Here is a 23242-nt window from a genome sequence, read left to right on the forward strand (position 1 = left end):
CTTTAGTATTTTCTTTTTTTCAAGCACTGTTGCCATACAACCGGTTTAGAATGTGACCTGGCTGTAAAATCTGTTTTCTCTTGGGCAATTCTAAGGATCATCTTATTGAATTACAGTTGTGTCTGTTTCAATTATTAACCCCACTGGCATTTTTTTTTCTGTACAGATAATGTTCCTTTAGATTACTTCAGTTTTTTTTTTCTCTTGCCTTTTTTTTGCCTTTCAACAATGCATTTGTTGTATGTCAGGTTATGAGAGAAGAGACTCGGAGGTTTGCTAACCAGAAAGAAGAGGTGCAAATGGGAATTAAAAAGCTGCAGGAAACTGTGAGTTTCTTCTAAGAGTAATAGCTCAGCTTCACAATTTTGTTTACAAGAACACTTCCTTTATGGCTGTGAGCTCTAGTGCTCGGTTACATTTTTGTCATAAGCTCTGAGCAGACAGGTATTAAAGAGATGTGTTTCTTCAGGGACCAATGCTGAAACTGCCAGGAGCTACTGTCTGCTTCTCAGTTTCCTTTGCTCCAAATGAGTATTTTGTACCACCCTTATAGCTTGAGCTATCTGTCCCCTCAGCAGGTTAATTTCAGCCTGTCTAACAACCTTGCATTATAGAAAAGACTGTCCTCTCCTTTTTCTTTTGCTTCTTCCCATAAGCCAGTTAAAAGTGCAAGTAATTAAAATAATTTTCTCTGATATCAAGTTCTATAGTGTTAAAAATAGCATTTCCTCTATTCATATTCAAATTACTTTTTGTTCCTTATATTTTTTTTCTTAAAACAGATTCAGAAAATGATGCATGAAAATGAGCAGGTGCCAGACATTGAGAAACTCGAGCACTGGGAGTTCAGCCTGGACTTAGAAGAACTGAAAAAAGTGCAAGCAGAGGTTGAAGAAGACGTGGCCAGGGTATGGCAGAATGGGGGAACATTTTAAAATTCAGTGGAAAGGAGAAAAATTAGTAAATAACGGAGGATTATCTCAAAGTTGCTGTTCACTGCTGAGAAGCATTAAAACAGAGAAGTATTTAAAGTCACTTTTGAAGCAGGTGAAACTGCTGATGCAGACAAGGCAATTTGGAATATGATTTATGCCAGAAACTATAAATCTCACACTGTGGGCCTGGGCATGTTGCTTAAGTTCTAGAATGCTTTTCTTCTCATAGAAAATGGTACCTCCACTACTATGCAGATAGTTTTTGGAGAAGATAGCAGTGATAATCTAAGATGATGAAATACTGATAATTCATTTCATTTGTTAGTCTCAGTAACTCAATGAAAATTGTCTATATCTTGTTACTTTGCACCACATCCTGTTATTTTCTCTTCTGTGTCTTGAAAGGTGAGGAAGGAGATTGAGATGCAGACTTTATCCTACTGCTATTTGCAGGATTTAATCAAATATGATTGCTGGGATGCCATGTGTGTAAAAGAACGTGCAGTAAAGGTAACCTCTGCTTTCTAGGACATTTTCTGCAGTAGTTTATTTTTTCCTTAATGTACAGAGACAAAATAACACATTTTTGATTTGCTTATGGTGTGGGAAAAACTTTTCTTCTTCCCAAGGCTCAGGGAAATCCTTTATTCTGTTAATTTTGTCTGAGCCTGGCAGATTTTACCTTCTAAGGTGGAAAATAGTGCTGATAAGCAAATAGGGAACTCGTTATTCCTTGATCTCAGACAATGTATTTACACAGTATTGCTAAAAGGAGAAGTAAATACTATTTTTCTTTGTCAGTCTTTGTGAGTTCTGCTACGGAGAACATAAAGGCAAAATTTAACCTTGATTTTGCCTATTTGAAACAGAGGGAGATGAGTCAAGCTGATGATACTGGACTATCCCAAGGGTAGTGAAAGACCAAGTCATTTTACAAAAAAACCCAAACAAACTAGTTCTGGTTTAATTCTGTGGATAAAGATGGATAAAGAGATGACACTCCTACATTATTTTTTAAAACTGTATTTAATACATTGTCTGTACTAATTGATCCTCAATTTTATTCCTGATTTTAAGCAGTTTTTAACTGTTTAGCATTCAGGTATTGAACAAATGAACTGATAGAAGCATATTGAAGAACTTCTTACTTTGGGTTTTTTATTTTAAATTTGAGCAGTGCTTCCATATCGATCATCAAGTGAGTAATTATCCACTGAAGGAACGTAGTAAAGAAGAGCTGGAAACTTTGAAGAAAGTTCTCCAGTTAAAGAAGACTGAGACAGCTGATCTTAAGGTACAGATCATGATCTTCTGAGCTGGCATCTTATCACTTCTTTATCTAGTTACATTCCTGAGGCCCGTTTTCTTGCTGTAGAAGTTGGCCAAAAAAATTTTAAAGCATTAATAAAGGTGAAATGTTACTTTAAAAAAAGTATTAGTCTTAAATAAACACAGAATAGCTGAGGTTAGAAGAGCTTTGGAAGTTATCTAGTCCAACATTCCCAGAGCATTTACTCAGGGCTTTCCAGTGAGGCTTGGAGTATTTCCATGGTGAAAGAATCCATAATCTCTCTGGGCTACCTTTTCTCATGTTTGAGAACCCTCACAGGAAGAAGAACCCCCCCAAGCCTTCTCCTTCCTGAGGGTAAACAATTCCAGTTCTTTCCATCTGTCCTCACATATAAAATGTTTTAAATCTTTACTGATACTAGTGGCCTATCACTGGACTTGCTTCAGTATTCCCAGTGTTGTACTGGGGAACCTACAAATGGACCCAATATTCCAGATGAGATCATTTCAATTTGTATTATTTTGATCACTGAGCTTAACTAAAGAATATAACCTCTAGAATTTTTTCATCGTGTGCCACTGGATGATGTACAAACTTAACACAGTTGCCATGTTTCTGATACACAGGCTCAGAAGCAAAATCTTGAAGTTGACTCTGAGACAGCTTTATCTGAGGAAGAAGGAGAGAAGGCAGCGGAAGAAGTGGCTGATGATGGTGCATCTCACTGCCTAAATGGAAGCCTGAGCTCTCAGTATGGTGGGGACACATCTATCCTGTACCACCAATGTGACTTGCACACCAGGGAGCAGAAACTCAATCAGATAACATTACTGAAGGTGATGTCTTCTGAAACCTCTTACTGCAGTGACACTCTCATATCTATTGGTTTTTACAGCAGTCACAGCCACTGTTAGATTTTGGACATACTGACACTAAACAATGGAGAGTCACACCAGTCTCTGAATACATGATTTTTTAGATGATTATAAGGTCTGAGGTGTTCTTAAAAAGTCGGTTTCCAATGTTTGTTTGTTTAATGGACACATTTTACTTACATATGACAGAGAATCACATGGAAGAATATTGAAGCTGCAGGTTGCATCAGGAAAGTATATCCTTTGCTCTGCCTCTCTGCTCCTGTGATTTACAGTCTCTAAATTTACAGGTTACATGTTTTTTTCTTTGAAGTTCCTCCTTTCAGCTGAAGAGGGCCAAAAAAAAAAGCAAATAGAGGACAACCTAATATTTTATCTAGCTTTGGCAGCAGCATGTTTCTTTCAGACTCTTTCTTAAACGCCAGATGTGTAGGAGAAAATGAATAAAAAAAATTAGGGGAAAAAAAAGGAAAAAAGAGCCCATCTGCCTAAGTCCATTTAACAAAGCTTGAACTCTACACTTGTACAAAAAGGGCTTGCCAGTTTACCTCTTTCTCACACACACAAATACACATTCATGATTCTGATGGCTTGAGGAATAGTATATAAATATGGATGGATGTGACCTGAACAGTACTGCTGTTTCCTTTTCCGGTATTCCAGGACATCATTTACAAAGTGAAAACTGCTTTTAATGAGGAATTTGACATAGTTGTACAACAAAAGGAGCAGGAGATAGCACAAGTGAAAGAAAGAAACCTGAAGATCCAAGAAATCTTGGAACAGCTTGACCTTCCACTTGAGCTGTGGGAGCCAGTCCTTACAGATGATGAGATGCCGGAGCGAGTGCTCACCGTTCAGGATTACGAGGTGTCTGGAAAATGCATCCTTGTATTTCACCCATTCAAACCCAGCTCTATAATTCTTCACATTCCCAGGCATTGTGTCAGTACTGAAAAACCTTCAAGCAGATGTGTCTGTATACTTAAAATCATCTTCTTGGCTCACTTTCTTTCCTTTCCTTTTTAGGGACAAAAGCATTAATAAGTCAATCTGAAGCAAAAAAATATATACAAACTTAATTTATTGCTGTTAAACATTTTCAAAATGCCCATAAATCACATAGAAATTCTTTGTTCCTGACATTCAAACCGGACTTTCAGGAATTGCTTCCATAGTTGAGGGTTTCTTTGTTTTCTCTGAGTGCCATTTGGAAACAAAGTAGTTTTAAACTAAAAATCTAAGTATTAGAGCATACTTAGTAATGCACTTATAAATTTAATTAATTATTTACAAAGAAACACCCTATTTCTTATGCAATATATTCCACTGATCTTATCTGCTCATGTGGTCAATCTTTCCCCTATTTTTCTTTGCTCTCTCACCAGTCCATGTTATCGTATCGTAAGAAAAGGCATGCACAAAACACAACTAATATCAACAAAACTGATGGCCATTTATATTTTAGGATATTTAAATGTTCAAAAGGAGAAATTTCATCTTGAGGAATATTGTCATAGAGCAGAGATACAGCAAGCATTGAGAATTTGTAGTACACCATTTAACCCCAGTCAGCAACTCTGCACCACACAGCTGCTCACTCACTGCCCCATCTCACCAGGGAAAGGGAAACAATTGGAAGGGTAAAAGTGAGACAACTCGTGGGTTGAGATTAGAATAGTTTCATAACTGAAACAAAATGTAGTAATAATGACAACAAAGATAATCATAATGTAATTAATGCAATGAAAACATAATCATAAATGTAATTAAGAGGGAAATAATAGAAAGAGAAATAAATAATACCCAAGAAAAACAACTGATGCAAATAAAAAGCAATTGCTCACCACCAACATACCAATCCCCAGGCTGTGGAATGCACTCTACGCCAGGTACTTGGAAGAAAATTAACTCCATCCCAGCCAAAATCAGGACCACTATTTTTCCAAAGGTTCTTAGTTCCTGTGATCACATTTGGAGAAAAGAACTCTGATACGAATTTCATTTTCTGCCTACAGATTAAAGCTGAGAAATACATGACTCAAGAGGAGATAGAGCAAGCAGAAATGCTGACTAGGCTTGAAATGGAAAGACGTCTTGCTGCTACGGTAATTAAAGTATCCCTTTTACAGCCATTGTCACTCTTCTGGCTTATTTAATTAATGCAGCATTGAAACATTCCAGTAATGTAGTATGGGAGTATAAATTAGGTAATGTTGATATGTGCCTTTTCCTTCTTATTGTCATTTACAATCAGAACTACATAGATCAGCTAGGGGGGAAAAAGATAGAGTGTTAGACTCACAGTTTTTAAACTTGTGCTTAGGGACAATTTAAAATACTATATCAGGTTGCTGGGAACTAGATACATGTCCAAATTCATGCTACTCCTCAATCAAGAGATTTGTGCTTGATATGTGTTTGTTGATACAGCAGCCTCTGCTCTCCGTGGCTCAAACTAGAAGACTGTAGTGCTTTCCTCTGGCTTTAAAATGCAACTGTAAAAAATCTAAGATGGTTCTGGCCCCCAAACAGATGTATAATTACAACTTCCTTCATCATAGCTTGTTAGTTGGCCAGAAATAACCTATGCCTGTGTTCTTTCCAAAACTGCCAAAATGGCAGTTTTAGTAAGTTATTTGGCATATGAGTATCTGTTTACCAGAAAAAAACCTGAAACTTTTGGCATGTTCCACACACATCCCCAAAAAGCATCAATCTTCTATTGACATGCTGAATAACTTAGAGGTGAATACTGTTACCACCCCTAAAACTTGCAATTGCTACACTTCCTTTTGTACCTTCAAGTATTTTTTGTGGTTCTCCCCAGGATGATGAAAGACTACGTGCTCTTGACGATATGATGGGTGGAATGCTGGAAATCAGGAGGGAAGACGTTTTGAAAATGGTGAGATGTGTTTCTGCCATGTCCGTTAGGAAACCTGTGGACTCTTCTGGCTGTGTGAAATTCAACCAGCAAATACCTCCAACCTCAGTGACAGAAGAAAGCTGGAGAACTGTAGAATTGTGTTATGACCAGATATATTCCATAAGAGAGCAAACACAAAAAAAAAGACCACAAGATTAGGACTCCCCATAGAAGTTTACATTAGCATGGAGTTAGGTTTGAGGTTCTGAAACAGAAAATGTGGTGTATCTTGTACTGACAGTAGTATTTGAGTACCAAATTCTTGTGTTTTGCAAGTGAGTCTAGCATGGTATATATACACTAAATTTACTGGTGCAAGTAACAGAGCAGAGTAACAGAACATATATGTTACTTTGGCTTGTACCTTACAAAGAAATACCTTTTGTTAAATATATTGCATGCTGTAGTTTGTTAGTGTGCTGATGTAGACTTAATATTGCTTTTTAAGCATATTTTTCTTCAATACTTCCAGGATATTCCTCCACCTTCTTTTCTATCCAGATCTGAAGATCTTTGGACTGAAGAAGAAAAGAAAATATTTGAAGAATATGAGAAAAAAGTCAAGGAGCTGAATGAAGAAAAAGAAGATTATAGACAGGTAAATTAAAATGAGGAAAAGATGGGCTTGTTCACAGTGCTCATGACCAAAACTTCCAATCTTTCTCAGAAACAGCTTCTAAAAATGATTATGAATAAATAGGATAAACTAAGAATAAATGATCATCAAAGGTCATGTGGCATATTAAATAAATCCTACCTTAGACAGAATTAGGAGTCTCCACTTAAAACAATTACTACGGTCAAAAACGTGTAAAAGTTGTTATATCCTAAAAAGGTAACTTTCCTTCACAAATCTACCAGTATTTCTAAAATGTGTTTTTCAAGTTCATTCCCAGAGCTGCCGATGCCATACGCAAATAATACAATTATATTTATTCTTCAAATTGGTATTGGAACAACATAACTTTATAGCCTGGCAGAACTTTTTCCAAACAAGTAATTTCTGTGGCCTTTTGACTCAATTATACAGTTCCATATTCTGCATTCTCCATCCTCTCATATATATAGGTATATTTATCAAGAGAAACATCATAAATTATTTGTTCTTCCAGATGTAATATTGCTGCTCTTGTCCTTCCCTTCCCCAGTTTCTGAGAAATGAATGGAACAAACTTGAAACCTCAATCAAGGAAACAACACAAAATTTTGATGCGATTGTCTGCAAACTCTCTGAAAAGAAACTGAAATCAGAGATGGCCATCTACCAGGTATTGCAAAAAGCAGTAATTTTTCACCTCTGCCTCTGTGCAGTAGAAATGTTAACTTTTTAAATTACAATAATTTCACAGGAAGAACTCAAAATAGTCAATCTCATTTACGCTTTACTCTTGGATGAAGAGCTGGACACCAGAGAAGCTGGACTTCACAAATTCCTTGTGAAAAAGAAGAAAGATAAAGTAAGTTATGATTTGGAACACTGTTATTAGGAGTAATGTAATGTTTACAGTAGAGTTTCATGTGAAATCTTCTCTTTCCAAACCAAAATCTTGCCCTAAATGACTTTCTGACAATTTACAGGGTCATTGTTGGTTTTTTTCTTTTCAATTTGTACAGGTGAAAAAATTATTGTATATTACATACATTATAAACACCTCTGGTTTTCTTAATAGGTACTCAGTTCAGTTCATCTGGAGTTTTTTGGTAAACCTTCATACATTCAGAAGGGCATGCTGCTATTTGTTTGCTAATGTTCTTTAGTACCTGGTATTGGTATCAAGCTGAAAGTACAGTAGCAAGTTCTGGATTTCAGTGCAAGTCTCTTACTGTGGTAGTCTGCAGGTTGGTTCTGGCTTTTGGGACGTTATTACTGCATTTGCCCACTTTGTCTTCAAGGAGCTGTTAATGAGTCCACGGATAATACACTGCTGCCTCTATATATCAAATCTCCTGCTCAGCCTGTGCAGAGCGCTGTGTGTTTGCAGCTGCCAGCAGCCCATTGTGAACTGCAGGGAGGGATTCCAAACAGGCAATGAGCCCCCACCACTGAACTGGCTGGACTGGTTTTAAAGCCATCTGAGGCCAAGTGTATACAAGCTTACAATTTTCAGAGTTTTTTCCTTCATTTTCTAAATGGTCCCATTGGTACAACTTCTGGCCCCTGGAAATATCAAATACAACAAAACTGTCTCCCCAGCACAGTATTAGCATTTAACAGCCTCTGTAAATCATGATGTTAGTATCCTGGCACATAGCAGAACTCTGCCATGACAATGGAGAAATCACATTCTAAAGTTAAGAACTCTCCACTGAACAACATTTGAGATTTTTTGACTGGTCTTACCTGAGATGACATGAAAGTAAAAAGAAATCTCTCTGGAAAAGAAATGTATCCATATATCTCATTACATTCAATGTTTCAAAGAGCTTGTAAGCATTTCTTATACAAATTTGTTACATTCTTAAGCAGCAGGTTTGTTTAATTTCACAGCTGGTCATCTTCTAGCAGTATCTACAAGTGACCCCTGAAGAAGGCACTATATGGTTACTTAAAATAGCTCACAAGGTTATCTCTAAACCTTGAAATAAGGTTTAGAGAAATAAGAAGTTGTCAGCTTCACCACTGTATGTGAATAGCTGTTCACTGCTTCTGCTGGCTGTTTCATTCCTGAAATCTTTTGATTTTACTATAGGTCAAGGGTGCAAGAAAAATCCTGACTGCAAAACATGGTGTTGAGGCTTACACAGGCCCCTATAGAGATGCATTACATGAAGAGAAGGTGAGACTCTTGGAAACACATGGAGTTTCAGAAATTAAAAGTTAATATTGTATCTTCATAATGAGAAGAGTGTACTTCTCTGTAAGCAAGAGTTCTGGCCAACTCACTGATCAATGAAGTTAGGCAGTAAAGGACAGTGTGTGCATAGAATTTATGAAATAGTGCAGATTCCTATGATGTTCAGGAGTACTTGGAAAAGCACTGTACCCTGTATTTCTAAGATATAGGCAGATTGATTTTTAAAAAAATAGTATTGTGGTAACAAGAACACTTTCTTCCCACCCCAGAGCCTGGAACATGGTTTTTTAAAGCACTTTGCTGATGTACCTCATGATCTCCTTGAGGAACTTCTGCATCTTTACAAACATCGACCAGAGTAAGATCCCCTCTGATTCCATTGTTTAAATACTAATGTTTCTCATGAGTCAAAAATGAGAATACTATTTATTCTAATAGTCTAAATTATATTGCCTGCTTTTTGTAGGTAGTTAACAATAGCTTATTTCCCATCACACTAACAATTGCTGTTTCGAATATACATTTCCTTATTCACTCCACAAAATCTATTTTAAATGCAATCTAAACAGTCATTAGGTTCCAAGACAATATTCTTATTTTGTATAATCTTATCTATTTGCTTTTTGCAAGACATTGAGAGTATGAAACATTCTTAGCTTTTTGTGACCTTCTTCTATGCTGGAGAAAATACAAAGCACATCCTGTCTGTGCTCTGTGTGTGCACTAGGACCCCAAGGACAGAAACCCTCCTTGACACAGCTAACCCCTATGTGAAGGGATCACCTGAGGATTACCAGGATGCACTTTCCCTTTTGATGAAAGCCATGGATGAACTGGATAGTCCTGAGCACAAGCCCAGTGGCTTAGACCAGTCTGTGTGGGAACGTTTTTGTCTAGCTAGACGAAATAAAGTGGAGAGTGAGGAGCTGGTATGTAAAATTCTGTATTTTGCTTGTATCCTTCTTGATATTTTTGAGTATTAAACTTTAGCGAAGTTCTCACATAGGGTCAAGCTAGTCAATGCAGGATACATATATTCCATTGGCCTTTGAAAGTTTGTTCTGGCTACATTCAATTCAGAAGAACAGGGAAACCTATTCTCTAGTTCTAGCTGTAGTTATTCAGAGGTAAAATTAGCATATTAATATGGATGGATTTGATCAGAATGATTGTGACCTTGATATGGTTTCATTAAAAAATAAAAAATATAATTTTCCTTTTCGCCAGCCATACAAAAAATACTGTAAGGTATTTTATTCCCATTATCTGTTGAAGTAATTCTCTCCTATAAGCATTCTATACTTGCACCAATAGACTCCAATATTTTTCTAAAATATAAAGAGCAATTATTTAAAAAAAAGTGTTTCTAGAGATGTATTTTTCATTATAAAAGCATAAAATCTGAATATATATATATATATATATATAAATCTGAATTACCCAGAGACAGATAAACATGAAATTTGACCAAAAGAGAAGAAAATAGGATTTCCCTTCACATGGATAAACAATGCATATATCAACAAATATTTTCCTGAGCACAGTATAAGGATTGTAACCTTTATGTCTCATATGCTGTACTGAGATTATCAAAATACTGGGCTGCATATTTATGTAAACAGATATCTTCTCAAGAAATTAACTTGTCTGTCCTCAAAGAGGCTTGGCCTGACATATAAAGTTGAAAAAGTTGGGAATGTGACAATGTTGCTTGCCTAGGTGAAATGGAAGGCCCTGCCACTGGCAGACATGCAGGCCTTTCTCCGGAGAAGGGTGGATGAAAATGACAAGATGAAATCAGAATTGGAGAACACTTTCCAAGAACTCACTTGGTAATTTTGTGTCTTTTCCTATGTTCAGCTGACCTTTAATACTCCACAAACACAGAACCAAAAGTTACAAACAAAATTATACACCTCTGTTCTCCAGCACTCTTTTATCTAGGTTTCACTGCTGCTTGGACCTGCAATATTTCATTTTTTTCATCTATATAAAATAATTTTCACAATCATTATCATTCAAGGATAAATTCCAAAGTAAAATATACAGGAAAATGGGCCCTGGCTGGAAGTCTCTTCTGTTTTCTTTTCAATTGATATTAAGATTTCTTTTCAGTAATAACATTTTCCCTCAGGACATCTGCTAGAGTATGTTAAACTGAATCCAGTGCTTGAAAACTTTATGTATACATGTACCATAAGTTTCAGATTTTGTAGTCACATTAGCAGCAAACAGAAGAGAGGGTCTGTCAAAGAGTAAGCCCTACATGAACATACCACCTACCAGTAATAAATATAAACATTGAGAATCATGGGAGGATTTATATAATCCTGTTGAAATCACTAAACGCTGTTTTTATTTTCTGCCATCTTAGGCTGAAGGAGGAGAAGATGAAGCTTCAGCAGAATGTGACTGTCCAGTTTTTGCTAAAACAAGGACAGGTGGAATTGGAAAGTACTCAGATCCCAGACTACAGTGATGCTGTTCTCATTGACAGGAGTGTTGTTGAAGAACTGAATTACGCTCTTGCGGTAATTTACATTATCTGGAGGAAATTTAAGCTTTCTAAACAAATGAATTGTCCTTCAGGGGCTCAGCTTTTTCTCCAGTTTGACATCTAGTTTCAATTCATTACAACATACCAGCGCAGGTTCAATTGTAATCTAGAAGCTATTAAGAATTCTCTAATGTCTCTTCTCATGATGTAAAGATTGCAGTGCAGACTGCTTTCTTGATGTTTAATCAATACAATTCCCATCAATGCAATGGCCACAGTCTTCAGACACACCATCACTTACACATACATTGTAACTAGAAATGCTAATATCATGGGCACCAGACCAAAAATTCCCTCCAGGCAAACTTATAGTCATGTTAAGAAGTATCTGAATAGTGGCTCACATTAAAAATTAATACAGTTTTTTATGTAAGGTGAAATTGGTGATGATACTTAAAACAGTTTTTCATACCCTCATGAAATGTCCTTTTTTTAGACATTCTCTGTACAAAAATTGTCTTTTGCTGCTACTGCACAAAGCCTTCAGTAACATCTAGAAAATACCTTCAACAGAGCAAGCTTGTATTTTGTAGAACTAAAATGCCTTTCTATTCTTACATAAGATAGAAAGATGGAGGGAGAGGTTAGTTGTAATTTTCTTCATCTATTTCTGTGATCTAAGGCTGTGACACAGAGCATAAAAGAGAATGAACTTCCTTAAAAGATAACCATCTGGAGCAAAGTCTGGAAAGAGACTGCAGTATAGCATGTTTAATTGACTAAAATTATGACTTTGGAAACTTGCCCATCTTGTTGCAAACAATTATTCCATAATCTGTAAAGTGTGTTAATTAAGATTGATTTTTTTTTTTTTTTAGGCTCAAGGAGAAAAAAAAATTACTGCCATGGTAGAATTTAAAGACTTCTCTAAAGGAATAATACAGCTGGAATGGGAACATAAGAAAATGAAAATGCAGATACGAGATCTGAAAGAGAAGGCTCGGGATATTGTAACACTACCTATTTCAAAAGATTGCCAGCTAGTGAGTTGCTTTTTCTGACTTATATTTTAACTGCAGAAAATTATGCTGCCTATACCTGGAAGAAAGGTAGCTTATATTTATACCTCATAAATCTTCTCTTACTAGAGAAACATGATTCCTAATAGGTGAACAATTCAGCTTTCAAAGGGAAGTCTTACTCATGAGATTGAGCAGTGATGAAATTCTTTAGGATGTAACAGTGTAAATTAGCAAAATTAGCCCCAACTGTTTATGTTTCAAAATTGGCGTTGAATAAGGAATCAGGATTTTGCAGCCATAAGATCTCTTAAATCGAGCAGAGTCCTTTTTAAGTGGCAGGTCTGAGGTGCCCCCATCGGGCACCGCACAGAAATCCGGTAACTTTGCTCTGCACGGAGACTGAGCGTTCCTGCGGCAGCCTCACCGAGTCCCACCCCCTCACTGCTATTTGCTGGCCCGGCAGCAGAGCAGGGAATTGTTTGCCATGCCCGGCAGGCAGGAGCGGGCAGCCGGCCAGCATGGCTGCACTTGCGTAGCTTTGAACAAGCTGGCAGGCCAGGAAAAATAGTAAAGGTTGTGGGACACAGCCAAGGATGCCACTGGGAGAAGAAAGGAGGAAGAAGAAAGGTTGTAGGGAAAGCCTGAGGGTATTGCAGTATGGGATGTAGAAGACTGTAGGGAAATCTTATGCTCTTATGGTGATGAGGTGGGTGACATAAAGTTTTGGAGTAAGGGATGTTGAAGGATGGGTAGGCTGGAGATACAGCAGTGGGGACAGCTATGAAGCACAGTAAAGAAGGAAAGTGTTGGACAGCAGGTAAGGATATTGCAATTCCATCAAAAGATCAGATGAAAATTCAAAACGTATGTTTTGCCTAATCTTTATTTGTATTGTTGCTCCACAAAATTCTTGTTCTGAATCACAGCCACAGGACTTTCATAACTAACACCAATCACCAGAACAGCTTTCCAAAGAGGTGATGTGACAGTACACTGAAAAATTCTTGTGGGAAATTTTATCACCAGTGTTGCCATTAGCTCAGTTCATTAAACTGATGAGCAGAACTCTTGCCCTTAAGAGAAAGTTAAACTACCCATAGTAAAGGCATTTACCAATTAAATCAGAATTTGAATGCCCTGAGGGAATTGACTGATGCCACTTTTTGGTTAGAAATATGGGGTTAGTGGGAAAGACAAGGTAACAGATACCCCAACAACAGGAATGGAAAGAAAGATGGCTTAGATAAGTATGTGTGGGCAAGGACCTGAGACCAGTTGGAATGAGGGGTGTTAATGAAGCAGTAAGAAGTTCAATCCTGCAGGCAAAGAGCTTCTTCTGGGTCTTTCCTGCTTCTCCTCCTCTAACTAGAACAGTCCACAGAATTCTGCCTGTCACTTGGGTGGGACAGTACTCTGGAAGGACGAATCTACATCTACAGAAACCTGTCCACTGCCTGTTATAGATCCATAAAACATTATGAGGTTTACCACTTGTCTTTTGATAAAGAGGTATTTTAGTAGCAGTGTGCTCAAGGAAAAAAATCAGTAAATTCTCTGATCTGTCAATTACTGTACAGGTAAAACAATGAAAGAAGTAAGAATGATTGGGAAGCCACTAGACAGAAAATAATAATTTTCCTCTCTAGCCTAAAGACAGTCTGTTTTAGGCCTCCAGCTATGTTAGCTTAGATTACATTATAAGCAAAAGCATAGCTTGGGGTTTTTGACAACCTGAGCATACTTGTTTGGGGCATATTTCCATTATAAATACATAATAAATAACATCCTTTTTAACAGCTGCACAGTTTAGTACTCACACAGCATCCAAGCATATCCTTACAAAGTCCATTTATGATCACTAGTAAGCTGTACCACTGCAGAATTCTAGTTTTTTGAGTTTCGCATTGTATGACTTTCTTTATAGAAGGGTGGAATTGTTGAGAATGAACAGGCAAAAGATAATTTCTTTCTGGTTTTATTTCTTCAGTTTCTAACCGTGCACAACTATGAAAGCCACATCACTCAGCACTTAGCAGGGATGGAGCAGAGCCTTGGTGTCATGGATAAGGTAAATCCAAGGGAGCTTCCACATCTGGCACACAGCCTTAGTTTAAACACAGCTCCTTGCCTTCATTAGCAAGAGGTGTTTGAAAGAATGAGTGCAATTGACACAGGCATTCTAACCCAAGGACTGTTGGAGTGAACCCATAATAGCGCACACAGATATAAGTATAGATGCAGATACAGATATATCATGTATTTGTCCATCTGGCTTTCAATAGTTTCCTCAGCTGGAGCTGTGCTCTCTACAGCAGCAGTGCTCTAGTGTTTGGAAGCAGTCATCATACATGGATTGCTGCAGAGATGAAGCCTATCTCCTTGCTCTGTTACTGGAATTAAAACTTTCCTATCCTGATCATGTGAATGCAGATCTGCTAATCATTTCTTACACAGCACTGCCTATAAAAGTCACTCTTCCATTTCTAATGAAACATTCTTTCAGTCTTCACTGTTCAATGTTTCTCTCCAGGTGCACCAGTCTGTTCAAATTATTTCTCCCCTCTCTATTCAAAATAAGAGACACAACAATCTGATTTACTGGCTACCTCATGTATTTCATCCTTCAAATTATGACTGTCCTTATTTTTAAGTGATTTCACTGGATTTTCTCCAAGTTGTGCTAGTTGGCATTAGCTTCCTCTTCCTCTTCAAGCTTTAGTATTTATCTTCTCCCTTTACAGCCCATCCATCAGCTTCAGCAGCTCCCAGCAACCAGAAGCATGTCCTTAACTCACTGATTCCATTGACTTCCTTTTCTCCCTTTGCCTTTCAAGTTTTATCTTTAATATATCTCCCTTCCTGACCTATACCTCTTTATTCCTTGGCTGCTCCTTAAATTAAAACTCCATAAACTGAGATACCCTGTGTGAAAGACACTTTACAAAGCGAAGTTTACAATGTGCTACAAAGTAAAGCTCACAATGTGCTACTAGTCAAATCAACATACATGAAAGTTTGTCAAGCTATAACAAAGTGTTTAAAATTATAGCTTTTCATCATAAGTTTGTCTGAAGAGTTTTTGTATGACCTCATATATTTGCATGTCAAAATCGGCAGTTGCACAAGAAGAGTGTGAAAAACCATCAGAAAAAAGTCAGAGAGCTGAAGAAGTGCATCCGTCTAAAAGAGGAAGCGAACTACGAGCTCAGCCTGCAGCTGAAGGAAATGCTCGTCTCTGTGTCAGAAAGGATGCACATCTTCAAGGCAGCTGGTGAGTCCAGTGATGCACCTTAAGGCACAAGCAAAGAACCTTCAGAAAATGATTCCAAGGCTGGACAGTGCTGTTCTTCACCATCAGCTGAGGGGCACGGAATGCCTGTGTTACTGTATGTGCACAATGAGCAGAGCCCTTCCTGCCAGAACCTAACATGGTTACTGAAGAGTTACCTGGAGATTCCTGTGGCTCTTGTAACCAAAGCTAACTGAAACTGTTCAAGACGAAATATTACAGTCATTAATAACCTCATTAGGCAACATGCTTTCATTTTTTCTGAGAGCTGTTCAGTGGGCTTCTTTCCGCCCTTCCAAAAGAACAGAGGAAGAAATGTGGAGCTAAGAATAGTATTCACTATTAGGAAAACTTATAAAGATCTTTCCACTATTAGGAAAACAGTTACAGATTTTCAAAACAGTGGGTACTTGCTAGAAACTAAAGAAAGCATAAAGAAATCTTTTTGAATTTTTTTTTGCTTTATTCAGTATTATAAAGGCTCTTAAGCGCAACTGTGAGCCTTTTTAAAAATGTTTGCCTATTTTATACAGAACTTGGAATAACCCCAGGACAGGTCCCATATAAACTACACATCCCGTGTGAGCACAGGCTAACAGTAACACTTTGTTTTCTCCAGACACACGGGATATTTCTGAAAAGATCACGAGGCAGCATTACCAAGAGATTGTGAAGCAGAAATATCTACGGATCCTTATAAGGGAACAGGAAAAACAGCGTGCAGTTCTTCTGTCAGAAGCTGAAAGTTGGAAACCAAGGACAGTCCATATTATATAAAAATCAGAGTCTAGGTAGACGGATAAAACCATGGTCTTATCTAAGGAAAAGAGTTTTGACAGCTGATTCTTCTCCCTGAACTTTTCTTTCCACAAATTGTTTCTTCTGTAATTCCTTTTAAAATAAAGGAATTCGAAAGATGCATGGTTGTCTGATTTGTAGTTTTTACACCTGGTCTTAACCCCATTATATTTCAGTTGATGAGATTTATTTGTATGAGTTTTATTATATAAACCATATAGCTCATTACAGTAAACTAAGGATACAAGAAATTGTAGACTGATAGAAGAACAGGTATATTTGTTTGTCCATTGTTTGTAATATGCAATTGTAGAACCTTTTAAAGGTAAAGAAATCTATGAATTGGCATCTGCTACAATTCATGTCTGTAGATTTGACACAATAATTTACCCTTGTGATGGCACAGGTGTCGGTTTCCGAGCAGATGTAGGGATGCTTCCACCTGACCACATGTGCCAAAGGCAGCTGTGCCTTATCGTGGTATAATCACCCACAGCCAGCAGGAGCTGTGGCTGCTGCCAAGGGCAGAAGCACAGGAAAACCTGGTTTGGAAGCATTTGGCTTCCTGGAATAGTTTCTGGCATCTCCCACCCCTTTACATTGAGATGTATTCTCCTGCCAGCTCCTTCCACAACAGCTAAGGAAAATAACGAACCTGTGATAAAGTTAACCACTGCTGGAGCCCAATCTACCTACTCAGGCATGATCCCTGCTTTTTATCTCCCTGCTCCATGGTGTGTGTCAATTCTCCTTTCATAAATTCACATGACATCTAAACCCATTTCATTGAGAGCAACAATAGCTTTGATATCTTAGCTTAAAATTCTACATCTGTAAGAACAAACTATTTCAGTTGTGATCCTGTACATCTTTTTTTTTTTTTTTGCTTTACCATGTCTACCAGGGAGTTGTAAGGATTCTAATTACATCTCACTTATTACAATACCTTTTGTCTTTCTGCTGAAACTGCCCTAAAAGCAGCCTTGTTCCAAATGTGCCAAGGACCTGGGGGAAGATAACTGACCCCTTCACCAGGCACCATGTTTTTGCACTAGCATAAAAAGGGAGAGAAATAGTGCTTTAATACTCAAAATGTGACCTGCAATACAGGTTGTTCTGCATTAATTCTCTCTGGACAGCAACAGCCCCTATTCTTAAGAGCAAGCTGTAGGTACAGGCTGAAGCTTAATGAGCCTTACCAATGGTTAAAAGGTTCTGTGTGACCTTTGAGTTTCTTTCTTTTGAGCTAAGAAATTACTCCCTTATTAAGGAAACAGGACATAGCACCTGTAAACAAAAGAGGTAGGGTATAACCAATGAGAAAACAAGATTCCTAGCAGAGAGAGTTGTAAAGTAGTTAAGATTTATGTATTGTTACACTTGAAAAGCAGTGATTTTAGGGAAAATAAAAAACAGAAGTCACCACAATGAGAAAATAAGCAATTTCAAGTTAAATAAAAAACTTTTTAAAAAGGCATTTATTAGAGAATAAATGAAATGGTAAAGATTTATTCAGCTTTATGATGCTATGTTTGAAGCAATCCCATAAACAAGGCCGTGTTTCTCTTCTTTTTTTGAAAAGAGAAAACACCTTGGCTCTCAGCTGTAGTAGGAGAATAGAAAGTTGGTTTCAATTTTCTTGCCTTCCCTTCTATTAGCTCAGGCTGTGGCAGAATGCTTATGCGACAGCAGCCCTGAAGAGACTGTCTGGACCAGTCCCTGAAAGCAACTGCAGTACAGCACATTTCCCTCAGTACAGTTAACTAATTTTGATGATGTGAATATTCTCACTAGCTTTATCTTCACTTAACCCACAAAACGCTGTCATTAGCCTTCATTGGCTGACTGGCACCAGGGAGACATTTGTAAAATGGGTGTATCTACAACCAAACTGAACCGCTCCCCATCTGACATGAACAGAATTGACAGTTTGAGTTATTTCAATACAAGTGACCATGCAGAGACTAATCAAAAAATCGACTGCTTTCTACCTGTTAAACTATGACTTCATTTTATTTTTATTAAATAAAAATTCACTGACCAAGTCCTTAAGCCAGATTCTCCAAAACATCACCAGTTTGATTTTTTCCATTAAGTAATGCCTTTTACAGTGCCTACTGTATGTATGGACACAGCTTTACAAGTATCTCTGGAGAAAACCTCCTAACCCCAAAGCATAAAGTCCATTGTCTGACCAACCCTTCTGACACAATCAGAATTTATTCAGTCTTTTCTGCTTTTGTGTCTGTGCAAAGAAAGCTCTGCAGCTGTAGATTATGCATCTACAAAATCTTCTTCTGTTCTGTTGTAGTGCAGTAATTGGTCTTCTAACCCAAAAGTATCGATGAGCTGAGTGAGAGTCACTTTGTTGCCATCTGCAGAAAAGGCCGACTGCAGGTCATAGAGCATCAGCTGGGTGCTGCTCCTCCACTTCACTATCAAAGCCTGCAGCTCAGACAGGTTGTTCTGAAATTGGGACAAACAAACAGAGTCATCATCTGCTGATACCAGGGGGCTTTCATACCCTGCAGATCTTCCTATAAAATGCCTTAAACTGAGACAACACACAAACACCACACCAAAAACCAGTATTGCCTCACCTTGGATCGATACATCTTCACCAGTCTGAGCCTACGAAGCAGCTCTTCCTTCTCTTGCACTTGTTTCACCAGCTTTGCTTTTTCTTCCAGGGACTGCTGCTGACCAAGATCAACCTGCAGCATATCTGAATTCTCTGCTGATCCACAGGGATCGCTCTCCTGTGAGGGACTTTTGAAACATGTGTGTTCAGGGCCATTTCCTTCCAGGTTTTCAGAACCATCTTGTAATCTAGAGCAGTCTGTACTTGTCTCTGGCAGGCACCCTGTGTCAGCACCAGCAGAGTCTTTTCCATCAGGGTCTATTTTGAGCCGCTTTGCCGCTGTAAAATTGGCATTAAATGAACGTCTTGTTTTCCTTAATCGTTCCCTCAGAGCTGCACTCATTTGCTAAAAAGTAAAATAAACAAACACAAAAAACGCAGGTGGTTAGGATAATCTTAAATTTTTATCAAATGTCAAACAACTGTTTGGCCATCATTATTATTTATATAGAATATGCAATATATTTAACAATCATTGTAAAGCTAGGCTTCCTAATTCTCTGTATAGCCTTCAAAGGCTTGAACAAAGTTAACTTCTTCCTTTCACATGTATTGCACACACAGCTGCAAGATATGGAAAGATATAGCTCCACATTTTGTTGGACAAAATCCTGTATTCTATTGAGGCAAACTTACTCATCTAGTATTTGTGTAAAAGAAATACAGCATATTTCAACTTGGCTAATTTTATTCTATCAATTTCCCCTCTAGTTTAATGGAAGTAAGGGTTATTTTTCCTGCTGTTCCATCCTATACATCTGTATTAGAACTAGCACAAAACATCTGTATTCTAGAGCATATTAGTAGTACCTGAATAATTTTGACCTGTCCATGCTCTGAGATACTTCAAAAGCATCTAAATTTAAAGCTTCTTTTTCTTCAAAATAACTATTTTTTTATAATCTGTGTCAAACATTTTTATTTATAGAAATGCACTAAAATACAGGAGTGAGGGATTAGTTATGAAATACTTTCAAACCAGGCCTGTCCTGCATAGATCTGGATGCTGAGTGTGACAGTACCACCATTTCACACACTGGGATAAGGTCAAAGCAGAGCTCAGCACTATGGAGAATATAAAACTGAAAGCATTGTACTTTGTTCCACTGGAGGCAGAAGTCACAGAAAGTCATCCTGCATGCACAGCAACCCAGAAAACTGGGATTTGAGAAAACTGAAGATAACAAATTAAAACAAACAAGGAAAAATCAACCACACACCCTATACAGCATTAAAAATTTATTAGCTTGGCATTTTGGTTATGTTGCTCCATCACTTTTTATTCACAGCAAACGTGCATTTTCAGAGCAAAGTCTACCAGATACATTTCTTACCTGCACGGCCTATAGCTAGAGGTACGAGGTGCCTGTCCCTACCCTTCCAGCACACAGTATCTCAGTGACTTCAGACTCCTAGATGATTTCACAGGCATTTCTGGTACTGTGAAGAATCACATTATTGGAAAGTAGTAAGTTTTCATACCTGTTTCCCTGAACTAGTCCCCTGTGCAGGTGCAGCCCCAGAATCCTTTGGAGTATTGCACAGAGATGGCAATTTATCCAGCACTGACTCTTCCATCTCTAGATGAACAGCAGTCTCTGTTAAATGACAGAATGAATTATGGTGTTATTGTCACCTGATTATAATGAGCCATGTGGCTGCAGAAATGAGTAAAAAACTCTAATAAGAGATTCTAAGGCTTATTTTCTAATTGGCATGTTCAAAAAAGACATCTGCTTAAGTTACACAACTGTTTCATGTGCTAAGTAGCATCTTGCTTTGTAAACAGTTTTTCTTTAAGAGATGCATGACATTACTGCCATAAAGTCTTTTACAATCCATTTTATATATTATTTTTCCCCTTGCTCCTAAAGCTCTGTGGAGCCAGGAAGATTTTTGTTGTCCACAAGTATAAACAATCTTTTCTATAGAAAAATATAACTGGGTATCCAGGTCTCTGAAAACAATCCAGTCTCACTTCATCCTTCTGGGGATGCTGCTTTAAAAAGTAATTACTCACACAGGTGGAAGTTTTGATTAACAGGAAGCATCTCAAACTCACTCAGAAAGGCACCTTAATTAAAGTGGTTAAGTCACACCTCCCAGCACGAACCAACTTCAAATCGATTTGGCAATGTTTAACTTCATTTAGCAGTTGTGAACCACCTACTAACTTCCAGAATGCAGCTGGAAAATCGACAGCTGCACCTCCACTCACCTGGAAATTGCAATTAGGAGTTTTGAAACAGAATAAAATCCTCTCAAGAATAAAATCCTGCAAACCAAAACTAGGCAACACAGGGCTGGCACAAGGGGCTTCCTCTTCGCAGATGAGAACTCCCAAAGCTTCAGTATGCCAAAGCCTTAATAGCCCAGCAACCCTGGTCTTCCTGGCTTGACACCAAAGGATGGAGGGCCTCATTTATCTTAGAAGTCAATATTCCCCCACAGCTGTTCAAAACTGAACATACGGTACTCTATTAAAAGACCCCAGACCTTAGTAAAGAGTCTAGTTAATTGGGTATTTTAGCAATCTATCAATTAAACAGGAAGCCCACAACATCCATTAAATATAATGGAAATTTAATACTATTATTTCTTGTTGTAAGCAAGAGCCTAGGAAAAGCTACATCATTCTTATGTATACTGTATATCACAAATTTGTAATAAGTCTTTCCAAGCCGCAAAATCATTTCAAGCCTAAGAGAAAGCTTAAAAAGATCCAAACAATCCTACGACTCTCTGCCTTTAATGCAAATTTGCTTTCAAATGACCATAACAAATACTTTTTCCACTGGTTGGCTAATGCTGTTACTTGGCAGCACATTCACACAGGTCTCCTGCACGTTTAAAATCCTTTTCCTGTATCTTAGGCTAAGAATCCTTGCTATTTTCAAGCAGTAATGCTGCTCACCACACAAAAAATTCTGTCCAGCAAGTAAAGAAGATTTTAGTTAGAAGGGGGAATGACAATTTTGCTTTTCAGTACTTACTTGACTTTGGCACTTTGGGTACGTCTGTAACAACGTCCTCAGTTTTCCTGCTTATTAGCTATGTTATAATAACGGTACTCACTCCTTTTACTGCCACAACAGCAAAAGGCTCTACTAACACTCAGTATAGCTTTTGCTTTGCCGACTTTCCACCCGTAGAGAAGCAGGACTAAGGCTGGGCGGCCCATAAGCAGTGCTACACACCCGTGGAGCTCGTCCTGAGGCGCTGCATCCCAAAAACGCAGCCACAGCACGGACCCGCAGGGCTGAGGAGCGAAGGGAGCCCCCTCGGGGAGCACAAAGCCCCCAGGACCGGGAGAAGAATGGAAGAACCCGGCGGAATCGCCCTCCCGTGCCCGGCTGCCCTCAGACGCTTCAAGCTCCCGCTGCCGGGGCCGGGGCGGCACCGCGCCTGCGCGCCGCTGTGCCCGGGCGGGGCGCGCGGGTGGCGCCTGCGCGCGGTGGGAGGCGCCGGGCGGCGGAGGGGCGGGTGCGGAGCCTGAGAGCTCCCCGTCCTGGTTACTGTCCCGGTCCCCATCCCGATCCCGGTCCCCATCCCTGTCCCGATCCCGATCCCGCGAGCGGGAAACGCGGGGCGTCCTCGGGGACCTCGTAGATCTTCCTGTTGTATCTCGGCATGCCAGGCGGTGCTGTGTCCCTTAGGCCAATGTGCGCCCGCCACCCCATGGCTGGGGTCTGGGCCAAGGCCAGGTGCCACCTCACGGAATCACAGATAGGCTGGAAAAGACCTTTAAGGTCATCGAATTCAACCGATAACCCAACATCACCATGTCAACTAGACCGTGGCACAAAGTTTGGTGTTCAATCTTAGGCACTTCCAGGGGTGGTGTCTCCAGGACCTCCCTGAACAGTCTGTTCCAGTCCCAGTCACCATTTCTGTGAAGAATTTTTTCCTAGTGACCAACCTAAACCTTCCCAGGCCTCTCTGAAGCCAGTGTCCCTGCAAGTGTCCCTGTGCCGGGGAGGGGCGTTCTGCCTCAGCATGGAGCGCTCCCCACCATGGATAGCACAGTCGGCCCTTTTGTCACAGCCCAGGGAACCACAACTCTCCACCTCAAGCTACAAAAGCCTTTGTCCCAGGAACTCTCCTCACGTAAGGGGGAAAAATGTAACTGAGGGATGCTCTGGGAGACGAGTGACCTTGAGCAGGCAGCCC

The 23242-nt window shown here is 38.9% G+C and overlaps 2 protein-coding genes across 2 annotated transcripts in view; one reads left to right on the top strand and one right to left on the bottom strand.

The window, feature by feature from the left end:
* CFAP43 (cilia and flagella associated protein 43) overlaps positions 1-16530 on the top strand; it is a 42505-nt gene extending 25975 nt beyond the window's left edge. The window contains exons 21-40 of the mRNA XM_066191702.1: positions 249-326; positions 783-908; positions 1341-1445; positions 2113-2229; positions 2853-3062; positions 3765-3971; positions 5120-5209; positions 5932-6009; positions 6503-6628; positions 7179-7298; positions 7380-7487; positions 8721-8807; positions 9095-9183; positions 9553-9754; positions 10545-10657; positions 11200-11356; positions 12201-12365; positions 14332-14412; positions 15462-15615; positions 16253-16530. Coding sequence (XP_066047799.1) covers positions 249-326; positions 783-908; positions 1341-1445; positions 2113-2229; positions 2853-3062; positions 3765-3971; positions 5120-5209; positions 5932-6009; positions 6503-6628; positions 7179-7298; positions 7380-7487; positions 8721-8807; positions 9095-9183; positions 9553-9754; positions 10545-10657; positions 11200-11356; positions 12201-12365; positions 14332-14412; positions 15462-15615; positions 16253-16410 — 2571 coding nt within the window. The 3' untranslated portion in view covers positions 16411-16530. The remainder of the gene's footprint in view (positions 1-248; positions 327-782; positions 909-1340; positions 1446-2112; positions 2230-2852; positions 3063-3764; positions 3972-5119; positions 5210-5931; positions 6010-6502; positions 6629-7178; positions 7299-7379; positions 7488-8720; positions 8808-9094; positions 9184-9552; positions 9755-10544; positions 10658-11199; positions 11357-12200; positions 12366-14331; positions 14413-15461; positions 15616-16252) is intronic.
* A 1287-nt stretch (positions 16531-17817) lies between these two features.
* On the bottom strand, positions 17818-22403 carry SFR1 (SWI5 dependent homologous recombination repair protein 1). Its single transcript, XM_066190571.1, has 4 exons — positions 22066-22403; positions 20555-20670; positions 19032-19418; positions 17818-18897 (listed from the first exon to the last, which is right to left on the bottom strand). Exons 2-4 carry the CDS (start codon positions 20648-20650, stop codon positions 18706-18708), a joined length of 675 nt encoding a protein of 224 aa, XP_066046668.1. The 5' UTR covers positions 20651-20670; positions 22066-22403; the 3' UTR covers positions 17818-18705.
* Positions 22404-23242: the final 839 nt, after the last annotated feature.

Source organism: Chamaea fasciata, unplaced genomic scaffold (genome assembly GCF_029207755.1).
Source record: "Chamaea fasciata isolate MVZ Bird 193981 ecotype frontalis unplaced genomic scaffold, bChaFas1.0.hap1 SCAF_9, whole genome shotgun sequence".
Lineage (NCBI taxonomy): Eukaryota > Metazoa > Chordata > Aves > Passeriformes > Sylviidae > Chamaea > Chamaea fasciata.